We start from the raw sequence: 22,934 nt of genomic DNA on the forward strand, positions 1-22,934 counted from the left end.
GATTATTATTTATTTAATGCAGTGGTGTAAAGTACATAACAAAAAATACTTAAAGTACTACTTAAGTATTTTTGGGGGGTATCTGTACTTTACTTGACTATTTATATTTTTTACAACTTTTACTTCAATACATTCCTAAAGAAAATAATGTACTATTTACTCCATACATTTTCCCTGACACCCAAAAGTACTATTTACATTTTGAATGCTTAGCAGGACAGGAAAATGGTCAAATTCATGCACTTATCAAGTGAACATCCCTGGTCTTCCCTACTGCCTCTGATCTGGCGGACTCACTAAAGACACGCTTCGTTTTGTAAATGATGTCTGAGTGTCCCCCTGGCTATTTGTAAATAAAAATAAAATGGCCACATCTTGTTTGCTTAATATCAGGAATATGAAATGATTTATACTTTTACTTTTGATACTTAAGTATATTTTAGCAATTACAAATTACTTTCTATACATACGTATATTTAAAACAAAATCATTTTAGACTCTTACTCAAGTAGTATTTTACTGGGTGACTTACACTAATAGAAAATGACTCAAGCAAAAGTGAATCTTTACATTTACCCAAGTATAACAATTGGGTACTTTTTCCACCACTTATTTATGTCATTAGTGATTCCTTTTAAGGTTAAAAAAAACCTGTCCCTTATTTTAAGTTCAACAATGTTAAGTGAACTGAAATCTTGTTTTAATGTGGTGAAACTATTCCTTTAAAACATTTTTGAAAATAAACATCTAATAGTCAAATCATAGTGTTAAAGCAGGTGAGCTGGTTCTACTCTTTTTGGCAATATTCTGGTGTTTTGTGGTAGAAACCTAAGCGGGTCGAGCATAACATGTCAACCATGTTACCTACAGCTAGGTTGACTAGAAATGTGCTTCCATTTCCACTGTCACAAGGGGATTTTTGTTTGATTTAAGATGCAATTGTCAACCCTGCTACTTTATTTGGCACTTAACAGGCATTTACTATGGTATGTTTTTTATTTATTTAACTTCTTGTGATGGAAAATGTGTTTTTTATTAAGTTGCCAATGTGCCCTTTATGACAGAATGTAACCATTTGGTAAAATCTGAATTTTTTTTCTTACAAAGTTACACATCTTAAAAGGCACCGAATTGGTGGAACGACACGGATGTTAAAAACGGCATGAGATGGAACCAGGAAATGTGTAATTGGTAACGGGAGGACTGAGATATGAGTGCTGGGACCGGGGCTGCGCAGAGCAGTTAAATTATTTGTGTGTTGAGGATGTTAGAGGAAAACACGGTTTAAACGGGAGGCCATGTTTCAATTTAGCACTGAAGAAGAAAGATCTATGCATGCAAAGAGGATCCAAAAAGAGGAGTTGTGTTAAGTGAAGAAAGACAACATTTTTTTACTGTATATTCAACATTGATATGAACTTATTCATTTTATAAGGGGACTGTGACAATAAATGTTTGACGTGAAGTAATATGAAACCTATGAGCTAACTTAATGTTACCATGATTCCTAATACTCTGTTGTTTCCCTCTATATTGTCTGTCTGTCTGTCTGTCTGTCTGTCTGTCTGTCTGTCTGTCTGTCTGTCTGTCTGTCTGTCTGTCTGTCTGTCTGTCTGTCTGTCTGTCTGTCTGTCTGTCTGTCTGTCTGTCTGTCTGTCTGTCTGTCTGTCTGTCTGTCTGTCTGTCTGTCTGTCTGTCTGTCTGTCTGTCTGTCTGTCTGTCTCTGTCTGTCTGTCTGTCTCTCTGTCTGTCTGTCTCTGTCTGTCTCTCTGTCTGTCTGTCTCTCTGTCTGTCTCTCTGTCTGTCTGTCTCTGTCTGTCTGTCTCTGTCCTCTCTCAGATCAGTAAGCAGCAGTTACAGACAGTGAAGGAGCGTTTCCAGGCTTTCCTCAGTGGTGACACCCAGATAGTGGCAGACGAGGCCTTCATCAATGCAGTCCAGAGCTACTATGATGTGAGGCCCTACTCTCTCCCTCGCTGTGTGTGTGTGTGTGTGTGTGGGGGGGGGGTCTGTATTGTTTGGATTGTGTTATCTGTTGATTTGTATTCACCAATGATTATTCTGCAGTTTTAAATAGTCCTCTGCGGACGAACCAAATCGTCTGGATGTTTGAGGAGATGACTCACCTTTGGTCTGGTAAATGATGTGGAACACACAGACAGCTGCTTCCCTCAGGCAGTCTTATTAATGTTTTCCCCCTGCATCTGACAGATTCAAATGAATTGGACTCCCCAAAATAGGCCTCTAAAATATTAATAGTTCAGACAGAGGCTATGTGAGGTGCTAAGCTGAATCCTTGGACATCTTGTGCTCCAGAAAAGTAGCTTTGAGTATGCCTATCCGGGGCCTACCGAGTGGCGCAGCGGTCTAAGGCATCGCAGTGCTAGAAGCGTCTCTACAGACCTGGGCTAGATCCCAGGCTGTGTTGCAGCTGACTGCGACCGGGAAACCCATGAGGTGGTGCACAATTGGCCCAGCGTCGTCTGGGTTAGGTAGGAGGTTTGGCCGGCCGGGATGTCCTTGTCCCAACGCACTCTAGCGACTCCTTGTGGTGGGCCGGTTGCATGCACTCTGGCTTCGGTCGCCAGTTGTACAGTGTTTCCTCTGACACATTGGTGCGGCTGGCTTCCGGGTTAAGCGAGCAGTGTGTCAAGAAGCACTGCGGCTTAGCCGGTTTGTGTTTCGGAGGATGCATGGCTCTCGACCTTCACCTCTCCGTACAGGAGTTGCAGCGATGGGCCATAACTGTAACTACCAATTGGATAACATGAAATTGGGGAGAAAAAGGGGTGAAAAGTACCCAAAAAATAAATACAAGAATATGACTATCCATCCCTTTCAATATGTCTGCCTTGACAACTCTGAAATCACAGAAGAACGATGTTCGAAACACTATCTCAAAGCTTCCAAACAGTTACAGAAAATGAGACAAAAGTAAATGAGATTTGCTCTGCCTGCAGAATTAATTGATATAACACTTCAATCAGCCTAAATTTGTGAATTGAAATGCTTCATTACTCAACACCCAGCTAAAGCTGGTTTTCCAATTCAATTAAAGCCCAATGCTCTTACTGACTGTGTTCTGGATGCTTACACACTCCCCACATCCCCACCTGCCCTAGAGCCTAGAGGAGACCTGGGTGCTCTTCCTTGGCAGAATTTAGGATTAAGCTACATAAAAAAAAAAAAATTCTAGCCAACATTTCAATTTTATTGTTTATATCAGCAGTTCTATCTTCAACACTCCCATTTGTGCAATGTTCCCTTCTTTTTGGCCCACTGAGAGCACTGCTGCTGTTTCAAAAAAGTTGCAAGTGCCCGAGGATGATACATGTCTGTGTATCTGTATGTCCATCCAGCCTCAGAGGCGATGGCCCTCAGTCTTCACCCTGCGTTAGGCACTGATTGGGAACAGGGAGCCTGTCACCGTGAACCATAAGGAGGCTGCATGGTAGAGAGAGGGCCAACATCTGAGTCAGCCAGACATATGGGTCCCTCTCTCTTTCTCTTTCCCTAATCCACACCCCTTGGCATGGAAAATTGCTTTGTGAGAATTGTGGGAAAATAAATGTGCAGTTTGGGATTGAACAGATAAGCACAACAATGCCAGATTTAATTGAAACTACAATCATTTATTTTCCTCTGCACCTTCATCATGAAGACAGAAAGACCAAGCTGCAGCAAATCCTCAAAGAGAAGCAGTACTTTAGACATTTCACTTCCCTCCAGAAGCAAAGACATGTCAGGCTGCCACCAGGGCTTCTTTACGCAGATGCAGGGGAGAATGTCTCACAGAAAATAATGGGCAATTTCCAATTCAGAAATTGAGTTGAAATAAAATTCATCCCAACCTCACAACCAAACTGTATGTTCCTCCTGCCTTTTTAATACTTAAACCACGTGCTTAATCCCCCATCTCTGCTCTTAACTGTGACCACAGATATTCCTGAAGAGTGACCGTGTGTCCCGGATGGTCCAGAGCGGAGGCTGCTCGGCCAGTGACTCGCGGGAGGTTTTCAAGAAGCACATTGAGAAGCGTGTCCGTAGCCTGCCGGAGATCGACGGCCTAAGTAAGGAGACAGTGCTCAGCTCCTGGATGGCCAAGTTTGACACAATCTACCGCGGAGAGGATGACCCCAGGAAGCACCAGCAGCGGATGACGGCCAGTGCAGCCTCAGAGCTCATCCTCAGTAAGGACCAGCTCTACGAGATGTTCCAGTCCATCCTGGGCATCAAGAAGTTTGAGCACCAGCTCCTCTACAATGCCTGCCAGGTGAGATAAGAGCTTCATCTCATGTCCTTTACCAGACATTTGTCTTAACACTAACACTTTCACTGATGGAGATTTCTCAGTTTCACTCCTTTCTCTAGGTCTGAGAGGTGACTTGAGGTACAGTGTCAACTTTTAACACCTTTTTGATGCTTTGATTTGAGGCTTGCTTCCCATTAAATTCTAATGGGTTGAAATGGTAAAAGTGTGCTGTGAAATCAGCCTTACTTTAAACCCCTGGAAAATCCATCCACTTTCCAGGGTTATTAGATGAATAGGCACCTGTCACAGAAAATCACAGTTTAGTGTGGGATTGAATACTCTTTAATCCAAGCAGGAAAGAGGACTGGAATGAATACTGCAAAAAAATATGACCATTGTGAGATGGAGAAATAGTGTGGGTGGTGTGAAGGGCACTATGGAGGCAGAACAATAGATGAGTGTGACTACCAAGGTACTGTGCTAACGGCAATCATATTGTATCATAGAGAATGGAATGGATAGCTATTGTGTTATGCTGGTGAATGAGGACCCAAAAGCGACTTAATAGAAACAGAAACTTTATTCCAGTCTTAAACAAAAACGATACTCCTGGATCTTATCTTAGGTAAATCCAAAACAGGAAAACTGAAATCCTCTCGTCAGTAGAGAGGAACGACTGGAGACGCGACCACAGACTGCAGGTCGCTTCGGGAAGGCACAGGCCGTAGCTGACATAGACACCTGCTCACACGCAGCATCTGAAGAAGGCAAAAACACGACAGGGCGGAACAAGGACACAGAACAGCAAACATCAAACAAGGATCCGACAAGGACAGAAGCGGAAAACAGAGGGAGAAATAGGGACTCTAATCAGAGGGCAAAATAGGGGACAGGTGTGAAAGAGTAAATGAGGTAGTTAGGAGAATGAGGAACAGCTGGGAGCAGGAACGGAACGATAGAGAGAGAGAGCGAGAGAGGGAGAGAGGGAGGGGGAGAGAGAGGGATAGAAAGAGGGAAAGAACCTAATAAGACCAGCAGAGGGAAACGAATAGAAGGGAAGCACAGGGACAAGACATGATACTCAATGACAAAACATGACAGTACCCCCCCACTCACCGAGCGCCTCCTGGCGCACTCGAGGAGGAACCCTGGCGGCAACGGAGGAAATCATCAATCAACGAACGGTCCAGCACGTCCCGAGATGGAACCCAACTCCTCTCCTCAGGACCGTAACCCTCCCAGTCCACTAAGTACTGGTGACCACGTCCCCGAGAACGCATGTCCATGATCTTCCGTACCTTGTAAATAGGTGCGCCCTCGACAAGGACGGGGGGGGGGGAGGGAAGACGAACGGGGGCGCGAAGAAAAGGCTTGACACAGGAGACATGGAAGACAGGGTGGACGCGACGAAGATGTCGCGGAAGCAGCAGTCGCACAGCGACAGGATTGACGACCTGAGAGACACGGAACGGACCAATGAACCGCGGAGTCAACTTGCGAGAAGCTGTCGTAAGGGGAAGGTTACGAGTGGAAAGCCACACTCTCTGACCGCGACAATACCTAGGACTCTTAATCCTACGTTTATTGGCGGCTCTCACAGTCTGCGCCCTGTAACGGCAAAGTGCAGACCTGACCCTCCTCCAGGTGCGCTCACAACGTTGGACAAAAGCCTGAGCGGAGGGAACGCTGGACTCGGCGAGCTGGGACGAGAACAGAGGAGGCTGGTACCCAAGACTACTCTGAAACGGAGATAGCCCGGTAGCAGACGAAGGAAGCGAGTTGTGAGCGTATTCTGCCCAGGGGAGCTGTTCTGCCCAAGACGCAGGGTTTCGAAAAGAAAGGCTGCGTAATATGCGACCAATCGACTGATTGGCCCTTTCTGCTTGACCGTTAGACTGGGGATGAAACCCGGAAGAGAGACTGACGGAAGCACCAATCAAACGACAGAACTCCCTCAAACTGTGACGTGAATTGCGGGCCTCTGTCTGAAACGGCGTCTAACGGGAGGCCATGAATTCTGAACACATTCTCAATGATGATTTGTGCCGTCTCCTTAGCGGAAGGAAGCTTAGCGAGGGGAATGAAATGTGCCGCCTTAGAGAACCTATCGACAACCGTAAGAATCACAGTCTTCCCCGCAGACGAAGGCAGACCGGTAATAAAGTCTAAGGCGATGTGAGACCATGGTCGAGAAGGAATGGGAAGCGGTCTGAGACGACCGGCAGGAGGAGAGTTACCTGACTTAGTCTGCGCGCAGTCCGAACAAGCAGCCACGAAACGGCGCGTGTCACGCTCCTGAGTAGGCCACCAAAACCGCTGGCGAATAGAAGCAAGCGTACCCCGAACGCCGGGGTGGCCAGCTAACTTGGCAGAGTGAGCCCACTGAAGAACAGCCAGACGAGTAGAGACAGGAACGAACAGAAGGTTACTAGGACAAGCGCGCGGCGACGCAGTGTGAGTGAGTGCTTGCTTTACCTGTCTCTCAATTCCCCAGACAGTCAACCCGACAACACGCCCTTCAGGGAGAATCCCCTCGGGGTCGGTAGAAGCCACAGAAGAACTAAAGAGACGGGATAAGGCATCAGGCTTGGTGTTCTTATTTCCCGGGCGATAAGAAATCACGAACTCGAAACGAGCGAAAAACAACGCCCAACGAGCTTGACGTGCATTAAGTCGTTTGGCAGAACGGATGTACTCAAGGTTCTTATGGTCAGTCCAAACGACAAAAGGGACGGTCGCCCCCTCCAACCACTGTCGCCATTCGCCTATGGCTAAGCGGATGGCGAGCAGTTCGCGGTTACCCACATCATAGTTGCGTTCCGATGGCGACAGGCGATGAGAAAAATAAGCGCAAGGATGGACCTTATCGTCAGAATGGAAGCGCTGGGACAGAATGGCTCCCACGCCCACCTCTGAAGCGTCAACCTCGACAATGAATTGTTTAGTGACGTCAGGAGTAACAAGGATAGGAGCGGATGTAAAACGCTTCTTGAGGAGATCAAAAGCTCCCTGGGCGGAACCGGACCACTTAAAGCACGTCTTGACAGAAGTCAGAGCTGTGAGAGGGGCAGCCACTTGACCGAAATTACGAATGAAACGCCGATAGAAATTAGCGAAACCGAGAAAGCGCTGCAACTCGACACGTGACTTAGGAACGGGCCAATCGCTGACAGCCTGGACCTTAGCGGGATCCATCTGAATGCCTTCAGCGGAAATAACAGAACCGAGAAATGTGACAGAGGAGACATGAAAGGCGCACTTCTCAGCCTTCACGTAGAGACAATTCTCTAAAAGGCGCTGGAGTACACGTCGAACGTGCTGAACATGAATCTCGAGTGACGGTGAAAAAATCAGGATATCGTCAAGGTAAACGAAAACAAAGATGTTCAGCATGTCTCTCAGTACATCATTAACTAATGCCTGAAAGACAGCTGGAGCATTAGCGAGACCGAACGGCAGAACCCGGTATTCAAAATGCCCTAACGGAGTGTTAAACGCCGTTTTCCACTCGTCCCCCTCTCTGATGCGCACGAGATGGTAAGCGTTACGAAGGTCCAACTTAGTAAAGAACCTGGCTCCCTGCAGAATCTCGAAGGCTGACGACATAAGGGGAAGCGGATAACGATTCTTAACCGTTATGTCATTCAGCCCTCGATAATCCACGCAGGGGCGCAGAGTACCGTCCTTCTTCTTAACAAAAAAAAACCCCGCTCCGGCGGGAGAGGAAGAAGGCACCACGGTACCGGCGTCGAGAGAAACAGACAGATAATCCTCGAGAGCCTTACGTTCGGGAGCCGACAGAGAGTATAGTCTACCCCGAGGGGGAGTGGTCCCCGGAAGGAGATCAATACAACAATCATACGACCGGTGAGGAGGAAGAGAGTTGGCTCTGGACCGACTGAAGACCGTGCGCAGATCATGATATTCCTCCGGCACTCCTGTCAAATCACCAGGTTCCTCCTGAGAAGAGGGGACAGAAGAAACAGGAGGGATAGCAGACATTAAACACTTCACATGACAAGAAACGTTCCAGGATAGGATAGAATTACTAGACCAATTAATAGAAGGATTATGACATACTAGCCAGGGATGACCCAAAACAACAGGTGTAAAAGGTGAACGAAAAATCAAAAAGGAAATGGTCTCACTGTGGTTACCAGATACTGTGAGGGTTAAAGGTAGTGTCTCACATCTGATACTGGGGAGAAGACTACCATCTAAGGCGAACATGGGCGTGGGCTTCCCTAACTGTCTGAGAGGAATGTCATGTTTCCGAGCCCATGCTTCGTCCATAAAACAACCCTCAGCCCCAGAGTCTATCAAGGCACTGCAGGAAGCAGCCGAACCGGTCCAGCGTAGATGGACCGACAAGGTAGTACAGGATCTTGATGGAGAGACCTGAGTAGTAGCGCTCACCAGTAGCCCTCCGCTTACTGATGAGCTCTGGCTTTTACTGGACATGACATGACAAAATGTCCAGCAGAACCGCAATAGAGGCAAAGGCGGTTGGTGATTCTCCGTTCCCTCTCCTTAGTCGAGATGCGAATACCTCCCAGCTGCATGGGCTCAGTCTCTGAGCCGGTGGGAGGAGGTGGTTGAGATGCGGAGAGGGGGAACACCGTTAACGCGAGCTCTCTTCCACGAGCTCGGTGACGAAGATCTACCCGTCGTTCTATGCGGATGGCGAGTGCAATCAAAGAGTCCACGCTGGAAGGAACCTCCCGGGAGAGAATCTGATCCTTAACCTCAGCGTGGAGTCCCTCCAGAAAACGAGCGAGCAACGCCGGCTCGTTCCAGTCACTGGAGGCAGCAAGAGTGCGAAACTCTATAGAGTAATCCGTTATGGATCGATCACCTTGACATAGGGAAGCCAGGGCCCTGGAAGCCTCCTTCCCAAAAACTGAACGATCAAAAACCCGTATCATCTCCTCTTTAAAGTTCTGATAATCGTTAGAACACTCAGCCCTTGCCTCCCAGATAGCTGTGCCCCACTCCCGAGCCCGACCAGTAAGGAGTGATATGACGTAAGCGATCCGAGCTCTCTCTCTTGAGTATGTGTTGGGCTGGAGAGAGAACACAATATCACACTGGGTGAGAAAGGAGCGACACTCAGTGGGCTGCCCAGAGTAACATGGTGGGTTATTAACCCTAGGTTCCGGAGACTCGGAAGACCAGGAAGTAGCTGGTGGCACGAAACGAAAACTCTGAAACTGTCCTGAGAGGTCGGAGACCTGAGCGGCCAGAGTCTCAACGGCATGACGAGCAGCAGACAATTCCTGCTCGTGTCTGCCGAGCATTGCTCCCTGGAACTCGACGGCAGTGTTGCGAGAATCCGTAGTCGCTGGGTCCATTCTTGGTCGGATCCTTCTGTTATGCTGGTGAATGAGGACCCAAAAGCGACTTAATAGAAACAGAAACTTTATTCCAGTCTTAAACAAAAACGATACTCCTGGATCTTATCTTAGGTAAATCCAAAACAGGAAAACTGAAATCCTCTCGTCAGTAGAGAGGAACGACTGGAGACGCGACCACAGACTGCAGGTCGCTTCGGGAAGGCACAGGCCGTAGCTGACATAGACACCTGCTCACACGCAGCATCTGAAGAAGGCAAAAACACGACAGGGCGGAACAAGGACACAGAACAGCAAACATCAAACAAGGATCCGACAAGGACAGAAGCGGAAAACAGAGGGAGAAATAGGGACTCTAATCAGAGGGCAAAATAGGGGACAGGTGTGAAAGAGTAAATGAGGTAGTTAGGAGAATGAGGAACAGCTGGGAGCAGGAACGGAACGATAGAGAGAGAGAGCGAGAGAGGGAGAGAGGGAGGGGGAGAGAGAGGGATAGAAAGAGGGAAAGAACCTAATAAGACCAGCAGAGGGAAACGAATAGAAGGGAAGCACAGGGACAAGACATGATACTCAATGACAAAACATGACATATTGATCATTGTTGAATGGAGAGGGTGGGCTGAGAAATAGGCAGCCAGAATAATAGGACGATGGTGGCCTTTAAAGAGGGGGTTCACATGTCAGTCATACTGGGTTCAATGGAAGGTGTAGTGAGCCCTTCAGGATGTCTTAAGTCATCATCCAGGCTTTTGTCTGTCCAGGATTAACCATTCAGTTGCCACACACACAGGACGCTGGCCAAGGACGGCAGGTAGTCTTGCAGTTAAGAGCATTGGGACATTAACCAAAAGGTTGCTGGTTTGAATCCCCAAGCCTACTAGGTGACAAATCTGTAGATGTGTCATTGAGCAATGCACTTAACCCTAAGTGCTCCTGTTAATCAAATCAAATCAATTTGTATTTGTCACATGCGCCGAATACAACAGGTGTAGTAGACCTTACCGTGAAATGTTTACTTACAAGCCTACAATGCAGTTCAAGAAATAGTTAAGAAAATATTTACTAAATAAACTAAAGTAAAAAATAAAATAAAAAGTAACACGATAAATAACAATAACTAGGCTATACAGGGGGTACAGGTACGGAGTCAATGTGCGGAGGTACAGGTTTGTCGAGGTAATTTGTACATGTAGGTAGGGGTAAAGTGACTATGCATAGATAAAGTAAATAGTCCGGGTGGCCATTTTATTAATTGTTCAGCAGTCTTATGGCTTGGGGCCTTTTGGACCTAGACCTGGTGCTACGGTACCGCTTGCCGTGCGGTAGCAGAGAGAACAGTCCATGACTTGGGTGACTGGACACTTGGACCTTTTTCTGTCACCGCCTAGTATATAGGTCATGGATGGCAGGAGCTTGGCCCCGTTGATGTACTGGGCCGTACGCACTACCCTCTGTAGCGCCTTACGGTCGAATGCTGAGCAGTTGCTATACCAGGCAGTGATGCAACCAGTCAGGATGCTTTTGATGGTGCTGCTGTAAAAAAAAAAAAAGAGGATCTGGGGACCCATGCCAAATCCTTTCAGTGTCCTGAGGGGGAAAAGTTGTTGTCGTGCCCTCTTCAGGACTGTCTTGGTGTGTTTGGACTAGAGGTCGACCGATTATGATTTTTCAACGCCGATACCGATTTATTGGAGGACCAAAAAAAGCCGATACCGATTAATCGGCCGATTTTTATTTATTTATTTGTAATAATGACAATTACAACAATACTGAATGAACACTTATTTTAACTTAATATAATACATCAATAAAATCAATTTAGCCTCAAATAAATAATGAAATATGTTAAATTTGGTTTAAATAATGCAAAAACAAAGTGTTGGAGAAGAAAGTAAAAGTGCAATATGTGCCATGTTAGAAAGCTAACGTTTAAGTTCCTTGCTCAGAACATGAGAACATATGAAAGCTGGTGGTTCTTTTAACATGAGTCTTCAATATTCCCAGGTAAGAAGTTTAAGGTTGTAGTTATTGTAGGAATTATAGGACTATTTCTCTCTATACGATTTGTATTTCATATACCTTTGACTATTGGATGTTCTTATAGGCACTTTAGTATTGCCAGTGTAACAGTATAGCTTCCATCCCTCTCCTCGCCACTACCTGGGCTCGAACCAGAAACACATCGACAACAGCCACCCTCGTAGCAGCGTTACCCATGCAGACCAAGGGGAACAACTACTCCAAGTCTCAGAGCGAGTGACGTTTGAAACGCTATTAGCGCGCACCCCGCTAACTAGCTTGCCATTTCACATCGGTTTCACCAGCCTAATCTCGGGAATTGATAGGCTTGAAGTCATAAACAGCGCAATGCTTGAAGCATTGCGAAGAGCTGCTGGCAAAACGCACGAAAGTGTTGTTTGAATGAATGCTTACGAGCCTGCTGGTGCTTACCATCGCTCAGTCTGACTGCTCTATCAAATCATAGACTTAATTATAACATAATAACACATAGAAATACGAGCCTTAGGTCATTAATATGGTCGAATCCGGAAACTATCATCTCGAAAACAAAACGTTTATTCTTTCAGTGAAATACGGAACCGTTACGTATTTTATCTAACGGGTGGCATCCCTAAGTCTAAATATTCCTGTTACATTGCACAACCTTCAATGTTATGTCATAATTACGTAAAATTCTGGCAAATCAGTTCGCAATGAGCCAGGCGGCCCAAACTGTTGCATATACCCTGACTCTGCGTGCAATAAACGCAAGAGAAGTGACACAATTTCACCTGGTTAATATTGCCTGCCAACATGGATTTCTTTTAGCTAAATATGCAGGTTTAAAAATATATACTTCTGTGTATTGATTTTAAGAAAGGCATCGATGTTTATGGTTAGGTACACGTTGGAGCAACGACAGTCCTATTCAACGCAGGACACGCTAGATAAACTAGTAATATCATCAACCATGTGTAGTTATAACTAGTGATTATGATTGATTGATTGTTTTTTATAAGATAAGTTTAATGCTAGCTAGCAACTTACCTTAGCTTCTTACTGCATTCGCGTAACAGGCAGGCTCCTCGTGAGGCAGGTGGTTAGAGCGTTGGACTAGTTAACCGTAAGGTTGCAAGATTGAATCCCTGAGCTGACAAGGTAAAAATCTGTCGTTCTGCCCCTGAACAAGGCAGTTAACACACCGTTCCTAGGCCGTCATTGAAAATAAGAATGTGTTCTTAACTGACTTGCCTAGTTAAATAAAGGTGTAAAAAATTAAAAATAGGTAACCTGCCTAAATGACTACCGCCCTGTAGCACTCACATCTGTGGCCATAAAAAGCTTTGAAAGGCTGGTCATGGCTCACATTAACACCATCATCCCGCAGTGGAGGCTCCTCATAGCAGGAAGGGGAGGAACTTCCTCCTCAGTGAATTTTATAAAAGTAAAATTGTGAAACATTAAAAGTGATCCTTTTTAGATAAAACTATACTAAATATATTCACGTCACCAAAAATGTATTAAAAGCACACTGTTTTGCAATGAAGTTTTACAGTAGCCTCAGCAGTACTCTGTAGGGTAGCAACATGGTGTAGCCGGAAGAAAGCTAGCTTATGTCCTCCTCTGGGTACATTGACTTTAATACAAAACCTAGGAGGCTCATGGTTCTCACCCTTTTCCATAGACTTATACAGTAATTGTGACAACTTCCTGGGGACATCCTCCAACCTATCAGAGCTCTTGTAGCATGAACTGACATGTTGTCATCCAAATCAAAGGAGCAGAGAATGACTCTAGTACTGGAAGCATAAGCTACAGCTAGCTAGCACTGCAGTGAATAAAATGTGGTGAGTAGTTGACTCAAAAAGAGAGAAAGGCAATAAATGAATTTCTTCCAAAATTAATAAGCAAGATATAGAGAGAGCTCTATATTTCATAGTATATTTTTTTTAACTTTCACTTACTTAGCTAGCATCGAATGCAGCTAGCTATTTTAGCATACTCAAACACCCGGCTCAAACAGAAAGGGATGCTATGTTAGCTAGATAGCTATGGCTATCCAACCCTGGAACTCTTCCAAGTCAAGGTAAGCTTTTTGTTTTATAAATGTATTTTCACCCGGGCCCGCCGGTGTAACACCTAATCTGCTTGCTGCTGACTATACACTGTACTACATGATTGTAGCGGGTTTACTAATGTGTTAGTTCTATTAGCTATGTTGACTACGATGTGACAACAATGTAGGCTGTGTTGTAGTGGTTCGTGGTCATGATATGACGGTTTGGCTTGGAAAGGTTTTTTCACCTGGTCACAGACAGCTGATATGTTGTGCACAAGTCCACAAGCGAAGGAAAAAGTTGAGAGGAGGAGAGCGCGTAGATAGATGTGAGAAGGAATTATATATATATAACAAACTGTTTGTATGTGGCTGTTATGAAAGTGAACTGTGTGGGCATGATCAGGGGTGTATTCATTGCACTGATACTGTTGAAAAACGTTTCTCAAACGGAAGTGGGGATAAATATACCTGAATTTGTGCGATAGAAACTATTGTTAGATTTAAGATTATACCCTAGATCAGCTAGATGCAGGCAAGAGTGTGCAAGACAGTATTGAATGTGTCACTGTCACCTTGATTACTCAAAATGATCTTGATCTGTCAACCTACGTTGTAAACTTTGCTTCCTAGACTAGGTTGTAGCAACCTCATGATGGGTACAGAGAAAATTAGAGTATCATGTAGTAACCTAAGCCTATCGCTGTTACATTGAACTGGGTGAAAGGAGTATGAATGACAGTCATCCAATATGCTGCAATAGAAATAAGGCCATGTTAATCCTCCCTCATCTTAAATGGCACCGACTGCCACTGCATCCCAGACAACCTGGACCCGCTCTAATTCGCATACCGCCCCAACAGATCCACAGATGATGCAATCTCTATTGCACTCCACACTGCCCTTTACCACCTGGACAAAAGAAACACCTACGTGATAATGCTGTTCATTGGCTATTGCTCAGCATTTAACACCATAGTGCCCTCCTAGCTCATCACTAAGCTAAGGAACCTGGAACTAACCACCTCCCTCTGCAACTGGATCCTGGACTTCCTGACGGGCCACACCCAGGTGTTGAGGGTAGGCAACACCACATCTGCCGTGCTGACCCTCAACACAGGTGCCCCTCAGCGGTGTGTGCTTAGTCCACTCCTTTACTCCCTGTTCACCCACGACTATGTGGCCACGCACGACTCCATTACCATCATTAAGTTTGCAGATGACTCGATGGTGGTACGCCTGATCACCGATGACGATGAGCCAGCCTACAGGGAGGAGGTCAGAGACCTGGCAATGTGGTGCCAGGACAACAACCTCTCCCTCAATGTTAGCAAGACAAAGGAGTTGTTCGTGGACTACAGGAAATGAAGGGTCGCGCATGTCCACATCGACGGAGCTGTAGTGGAGCAGGTCGAGAGCTTCAAGTTCCTCGGGGTCCACATCATTAAGGAATGGTCTACACACCCCAATCATGGGCCACACACACCAAGACAGTCGCGATAAACGCATCTTCCCTCTCAGGAGGCTGAAAAGATTCAGTATGGGCCCTCAGATCCTCAAAAAGTTATACAGCTGCACCATTGAGAGCATCTTGACTGGCTGCATCATCGCAAGGTGCTACAGACGGTAGTGCGTACGGCCCAGCAAATCCCTGGGGCCGAGCTCCCTGCCATCCAGGACCTGTATACCAGGCAGTGTCAGAGGAAGGCCCTGAAAATTGTCAATGACTCCAGACACCCAAGTCATAGACTGTTCTCTCTGCTACCAGACGGCAAGTGGTACCGATGCACCAGGTCTGGAACCAACAGGACCCTGAACAGCTTTTACCCCCAAGCCATAAGACTGCTAAATAGTTAGTCCAGGTAGCTATTGGTTAAGTATTTAACTATTTGCATTGACCCTTTTTGCACTAAGTCTTTTGACTCATCACATGTGCTGCTGCTACTGTTTATTACCTATCCTGTTTCCTAGTCACTTTATCCCTACCTATATGTACAGTGCCCACCACTAATATTGGCACCCTTGGTAAATACAGTTGAAGTCGGAAGTTTACATACACTTAGGTTGGAGTCATTAAAACTCGTTTTCCAATCACTCCCCACATTTCTTGTAAACAAACTATAGTTTTGGCAAGTCAGTTAGGACATATACTTTGTGCATGACACAAGTAAATGTTCCAACAATTGTTTACAGACAGATTCTTTCACTTATAATTCACAGTATCACAATTCCAGTTGGTCAGAAGTTTACATACACTAAGTTGACTGCCTTTAAACAGCTTGGAAAATTCCAGAAAACGATGTCATGGCTTTAGAAGCTTCTGATAGGCTGATTGACATAATTTGAGTCAATTTGAGGTGTGTACCTGTGGATATATTTCAAGGCCTACCTTCAAACTCAGTGCGTCTTTGCTTGACATCATGGGAAAATCTAAAGAAATCAGCCAAGACCTCAGAAAAAAATGGTAGACCTCCACAAGTCTGGTTCATCCTTGGGAGCAATTTCTAAACGCCTGAAGGTACCACCTTCATCTGTACAAACAATAGTACGCAAGTATAAACACCATGGGACCACGCAGCCGTCATACCGCTCAGGAAGGAGAGGAAAAAGGGGTAGGCTTGCAAGCCGAAGAACACCATACCAACCGTGAAGCACGGGGGTGGCAGAATCATGTTGTGGGGGTGCTTTGCTGCAGGAGGGACTGGTGCACTTCACAAAATAGATGGCATCATGAGGAATTGAAAATTATGTGGATATATTGAAGCAACATCTCAAGACATCAGTCAGGAAGTTAAAGCTTGGTTGCAAATGGGTCTTCCAAATGGACAATGAATTGTGAAAAACTGAGTTTAAATGTATTTGGATAAGGTGTATGTAAACTTCCGACTTCAACTGTATGAGCAAAACAGGATGTAAAAAAAAATCTTTATTGTTTATCTTCTTGGTCTTTCTTTGAAAATATTCACAAAAATCTAACTTTAATTAAAAGTAAAATAATTGAAAGAAAAAATATATTCTTCACATAAAATAAATATTTTTCTAAAATATGTGTTTATTATTGTCACCCCTTCATTCAATACTGTGTGCAACTTCCCTTTGCCAAGATAAAAGCTCTGAGTCATCTCCTATAATGCGTAATGAGGTTTGAGAACACATGGCAAGGGATCTGAGACCATTCCTCAATACAGATTCTCTCTATGCTTGTGGACTGTCCTCTTCAGCTCATCCCACAGGTTTTCTATGGGGTTTAGGCCAGGGGACTGGGTTGGCCATGGCAAAACCTTGATTCTGTGGTCAGAGAAGCATTTTTGTGTTGATTTTGAGGTGTGCTTTGGTTCATTGTCCTGCTGGAAGATCCAACCAAGGCACAGTTTAAGCTTCTTAGAAGAGGCAGTCAGGTTTGGATGTAATATCTGCTGGTACTTGATGGAGTCCATGATACTATGTATCCTAACAAGTTGTCCAGGGCCTTTGGAAGAAAGACAGTCCCACAACATTAAAGATCCACCACCATACTTCACAGTGGGATGAGGTACTTTTCTGCATGGCTAACTTTCTGTCTACGCCAAATCCACCTCTGTGTGTTTCCAAAAGCTATATTTTGGTCTCATCTGACCATAGAACCCGTTCCCATTGAAAGTTCCAGTAATGTTTGGCAAACTGTAGGCGCTTGTGTTTGTTGTTTGATGACAGCAAAGGCGTTTTTATGGCAACCCTCCCAAACAACTTGTGGTTACGTAGGTGGCGTCTGATCGTAGTTCTGGAGTCTTTCTGATCCCAAGATCCAACTAACGTCTGCAATTCTCCAGCTGTGATCCCAGAATTTTTTTTTGCCACTGTTACCATCCTCCTCACTGTGCGTGGGGTCAATATAGACACACGTCCTCTTCCAGGCCGACTGTTAACATCTCCAGTTGCTTTAAACCTCTTAATTATTGCCCTGATAGTGGAAATGGGCATTTTCAACCGTTGAGCTATTTTCTCATAGCCATTTCCTGATTTGTGCAGCTCAACAACCTTTTGTCGCACATTAGTACTGTATTCTTGGGTCTTTCCTATAGTGATGGTTGACTATGGGAACTTGGCCTGTATGTCACCTCATATTTATACCCCAGTGAAACAGGAAGTCATGGTTTAACACTTAAGTATTTCTAATCTCTCAGGTGAATTTAAAACGTAAAATATGCATGGGAATATACTTCAGTTAGATTTTACTCATAAGAATTTCTAGGGGTGTTTTGGAGAAAAATATTTATTTAATTTACTTCACATTTAATTTTTTTTTAAACTTATTTTGTATTTTGAATTTTGAGTATTTTGAATGAAACACCAAGAGGATAAACAGCAAATATATATTTTTTTACAGACTGTCTTGCTCATGTTTACCAACGATGCCAATATAAGTGGAGGGCACTGTACATATCTACCTCAATTACCTCATAGCCCTGCACGTCGACTCGGTTCTGGTACCCCGTGTATATAGCCAAGTTATCATTACTCATTGCGTATTTATTCCTAGTGTTATAATTGTTCTATTTGTCAATTACTTTCCCTTTTTCTCTCTGCATTGTTGGGAAGGGCCCTTAAGTAAGCATTTCACTGTTAGTCTACACCTGTTGTTTACGAAGCAAGTAACAGATAAGATGTTATTTTATTTGAGTGTCAGATTGAGTGTTTGAAGAACAGAACAGCTGTAATCCGTGTCCCTACTCGGGTACCTGTCATCATGTACTTTAGGGTTGTGAGTTAGATGCTTTTGAAGGAGATTGAGATACAGATGGTTCCCTCCTATCACATTTTGTAGCAAGCTGTTGTTGCACTCATTAGATGAGTGGTTGTATTCTGGGGATTGCAGTGTAAGAATGGTGCAAAGAGGGCTGGTGGATTTCCAGTTGATAATCTGGGTAATAGGGTGCATTTTATGTTGTGTGTGTGGGGGGGTGGACCTCTGCAAACTGAAGACTAAATCATGACTATGTAAACATTTCTGTGAAGAAACAACCTCAGTGACTGTCTAAATTAAAATGAGATATATATATTGTCTTCTGATGAATATGTTTTAGCCTGTAATGATGATTTGAGTTAAGGAATAAATAGAATTTCAGCCCTGTTTGGCAGATGCGTGACTTGACCTAGGTGTGGGTGGACAGCATGGGTCTTATGGATGTGGTCTTATGGATGTGGTCCTGCTGACCGCCTGCCGCTGTTTTAATGAAAGCACGATCAGCCTATAATTGGTCAGAATGGACAAGCAACAGCACAACATGGCTGAAGTGACTACACTGCTGGCTTCCCAGGGACTCATATAGAAACACAAAATTAGATCATCAAAATGTATTGTCTTCAAAGCGAGCAATGAAGTTTCCCCGTGTCCGCGACGGGGCTGGTTTTCTTTTTGTAATCCGTGATTGACTGTAGACCCTGCCACATACGTCTCGTGTCTGAGCTGTTGAGTAGTTACACTGTCTGTATTCGTTCAGGTTTCCGGTCGCCTTGCCATGATTAAAAGCAGTGGTTCGCGCTTTTAGTTTTGCGCGAATGCTGCCATCAATCCACGGTTTCTGGTTGGGGAAGGTTTTAATAGTTACCGTGGGTGTAACGGTTTTCTTCCAGGGGTGAAGGAGAGGACCAAAGTGCAGCGCGGCTAGTGTTAAACATGTTTAATAAAGAACAAGTGAAACACTACAAACAACAATACAAAATAACAAATGTGCAAAAACCGACACAGACCTATCTGGTGCAGACAATCACAGAGACAGGAAACAAACACCCACAAAATCCCAACACAAAACAAGCCTCCTATATATGATTCTCAATCAGGGACAACGATTACCATCTGCCTCTGATTGAGAACCATATTAGGCTGGACATAGAAACAGACAAACTAGACACACAACATAGAATTCCCACCCAGCTCACGTCCTGACCAACTAAACACATACAAAACAACAGAAAACAGGTCAGGAACGTGACAGTGGGTACAACATCACCGATGCACTTGCTAATAAACTCGCTCACCGAGTCCGCGTATACATCAATGTTGTTGTCTGAGGCTATCCGGAACATATCCCAGTTCATGTGTTCGAAGCAACCTTGAAGCATGGAATCCGATTGGTCGGACCAGCGTTGAACAGACCTGAGCACGGGCGTTTCCTATTGTAGTTTCTGTCTATAGGCTGGGAGCAACAAAATGGAGTCGTGGTCAGATTTGTCTGAAGGAGGGCGGGGGAGGGATTTGTATGCATCGCGGAAGTTAGAGTAGCAATAATCCAGAATGCTGCCAGCCCGAGACTTGTTTTCAGATTGGCTTTGTCAAAATCCCCAGCTACATTAAATGCAGCCTCAGGATATATGGTTTCCAGTTTACATAGAGTCCAGTGAAGTTCTTTCAGGGCAGTCAACGGTGTCTGCTTGGGGGGGATATACACAGCTGTGATTATAATCGAAGAGAATTCTCTTGGTAGATAATGCGGTCGGCATTTGATTGTAAGGAATTCTATGTCAGGTGAACAAAAGGACTTGAGTTCCTGTATGTTGTTATGATTACACCACGACTCGTTAATCATAAGGCATACTCCCTTGACCTTCTTCTTACCAGAGAGATGTTTGTTTCTGTACCGACTCTGATAACATATCCCGAGTGAGCCATGTTTCCGTGAAACAGAGAATGTTACTATCTCTGATGTCTCTCTGGAAGGCACCCCTTGCTCGAATTTCATCTACCTTGCTGTCTAGAGACTGGACATTGGCGAGTAGTATACTCGGGAGCGGTGAGCAATGTGCCTGTCTACGGAGCCTAACCAGAAGACCGCTTCTGCAGCGCCGTTGTTTTGGGTCGCTTACTGGCATCAGATCCATTGTCCTGGGTGGTGGTCCGAACAGATGATCCGCTTCAGGAAAGTCGTATTCCTGGTCGTAATGTTGGTAAGTAGACGTGGTGCTTATATCCAATAGTTCTTCCTGGCTGTATGTAATAAGACTTAAGATTTCCTGGGTTAACAATGTAAGAAATAATACATAAAAAAACAAAATACTGCATAGTTTCCTAAGAACGCAAATCGAGGGAACGTTCCACAAAGATGTAGTTCAGTACTTTTCCATCACACAGTTGGAAAAAGGTTTCTCCATGTTCCTCCGTGCGTATCACAGGACATCTTATCAGTCAGGTGAGGTCTTGAGTTATTGGGAGTACTCATTCTCACAGTCCACTGCAGTCCACTAAATAATTACACTTCTCATACAAAGAGCTTGAACCTTACACTAATTTTGATTTCTAAGGCTATATAAAAAATCTATTCATACTAAGAGGATATAATGATATAAAACAGTAAGAATATAAAACAGTAATTTACAATCTATCAATACAAAAGCTCTGGAGAATCCAGCTCTAGTGAGGCGGATAATTTGCCTTGATCTCTGCTCCCAGAACACAATCCCACAACACAAACACACACCTTCTGGTTGCCAGTTCATCTCCCTCTTGCCATTGTCTGTTAACATTCTGACCATTGGTCTACCTCTCTAACTTCAAGGATACATATGCCCTATATAAACACTCTCCGTTAATCTTGTAGAATCAGTTAAAGAGATTCTCCGGTACTTTTGTAATCTTTATTAGTTCTGAAAGTAGAGCTCACAAGCCAAAAGTGGTTCCCTCTCTCGATTTGCTGTGTGTGCATCTTGCTAGTTGTCACTCAAATGGCGAGGGGCTAACATTCATTGGCTGAAACTTGAATTGCTAGGGGGCTGACCCACGTGGGGGGAAAATGTAGGGAAAATGGCGCTGCGCAGCTTCCTGTAAACAGTCACTTTCAAACTATGGATTTCGTGGCTAATTAAAATAAGGCTGTAATTCTGATCATAGACATGTATGAACTACAGATTGACACTGTCACGCCCTGATCATAGTTTGCTTTGTATGTTTATATGTTTTGTTTGGTCAGGGTGTGATCTGAGTGGGCATTCTATGTTGTATGTCTAGTTTGTCTGTTTCTGTGTTTGGCCTGATATGGTTCTCAATCAGAGGCAGGTGTTAGTCGTTTGTCTCTGATTGGGAACCATATTTAGGTAGCCTGTTTTGTCATTGTGGGGGTGGGTGATTGTCTATGTGTTAGTTGCCTGAGTCTGCACTGTTATCTATAGCGTCACGTTCGTTTTGGTATTAGTTTGGTTAGTGTTTCTTCTTAAATAAATAGAAGAATGTATTCACTTCACGCTGCGCCTTGGTCCTCCTCTCTTCCACATTACGACGAGCGTGACAGACACATCCAGCCCGAAGCGGGAGGTTTCAAAAATACTTACTAGTTGCCAAAGTTCCGGATCATGTCTTTAAGTATTAAACAACATAAAAGCGTCAATGCAAACAGTCGTATTTTTTCCCGAAAAAATTGCCTACTTGAGCACACAATGTTTTAGAAGTCTGTCAGAAGTCCCTTTTATCATATATTTTCCAGTTCAGGTAGAACAGAAAAACAACAGCCGTCATCAATGAGTCTTTTGTTCTCTGTGTTAGATGTATAAAACCATTTACTCTGTCAAGTCACTTACTGTACACCTCATTGAATATGGATGAGAGAGATCAAACCCAAAGAAAAGACTCCTATATTTTTTGTATCATAAACAAGGCCATCAACACAACGATTTGAAAGCCCTCCGTTCTATGCATACATTTGCTGCTATTACAGAATGGGGAAGTAATATATCCTCAATTTTCATCAAAGACCTTGCTGCTATTGTACTGCAAACAGATGTCTGTCTGAAAGCTTTGAAGTAGATCTCAATGCTGGACTTTTGTTTTGGTGTAGTCTGTATGGTGTGTTGCTATGCTCACTGTGTGTGTGTGTGTGTGTGTGTGTTTATTTGTTTGTGGAACCTTTCTGCCGTCAGTCACACACACACACACCATGCCCTTTGTCTGCTCATTTGTGCTACCATGGTGACAGTAAACATGGCTACCTTTCTTTCCCCTCTCCCCCTCCTCCACTGTCAGCTGTTGTCATCCTGTATATATTAAACCAGACAGACCGGAAAGGTTTTCCCATAATCACATATCAGAGTTTGACTTTGAATCTATCAATTGGAGGGGATTGCAATTTATTTAAACAATTAAAAGACTGAGGAGAGGAGAGCAAAGGAGAGGAGACGAGAGGAGCCTGTTTGGAATAGGTAGAGGAGATAGTATGTAGTGAATCACAAAATCCTGCAAACCCATCCTTTAGTCCGTTACCTCTGGCCAAAACCCCCAGTAGCTGAACACCTGTGTGTTATGACAGTT

At 44.4% G+C, this 22,934-nt stretch overlaps 1 protein-coding gene across 6 annotated transcripts in view; it reads left to right on the top strand.

The window, feature by feature from the left end:
• Window positions 1-22,934, top strand: part of LOC120065712 (calcium-dependent secretion activator 1) — a 188,854-nt gene that overhangs the window by 39,697 nt on the left and 126,223 nt on the right. For all 6 annotated transcript variants that reach the window (XM_039016794.1, XM_039016791.1, XM_039016793.1 and 3 more), the window contains exons 2-3: window positions 1,840-1,953; window positions 3,941-4,273. In XM_039016794.1, coding sequence (XP_038872722.1) covers window positions 1,840-1,953; window positions 3,941-4,273 — 447 coding nt within the window. The remainder of the gene's footprint in view (window positions 1-1,839; window positions 1,954-3,940; window positions 4,274-22,934) is intronic.

The sequence above is a fragment of the Salvelinus namaycush genome, chromosome 20 (genome assembly GCF_016432855.1).
Source record: "Salvelinus namaycush isolate Seneca chromosome 20, SaNama_1.0, whole genome shotgun sequence".
NCBI lineage: Eukaryota > Metazoa > Chordata > Actinopteri > Salmoniformes > Salmonidae > Salvelinus > Salvelinus namaycush.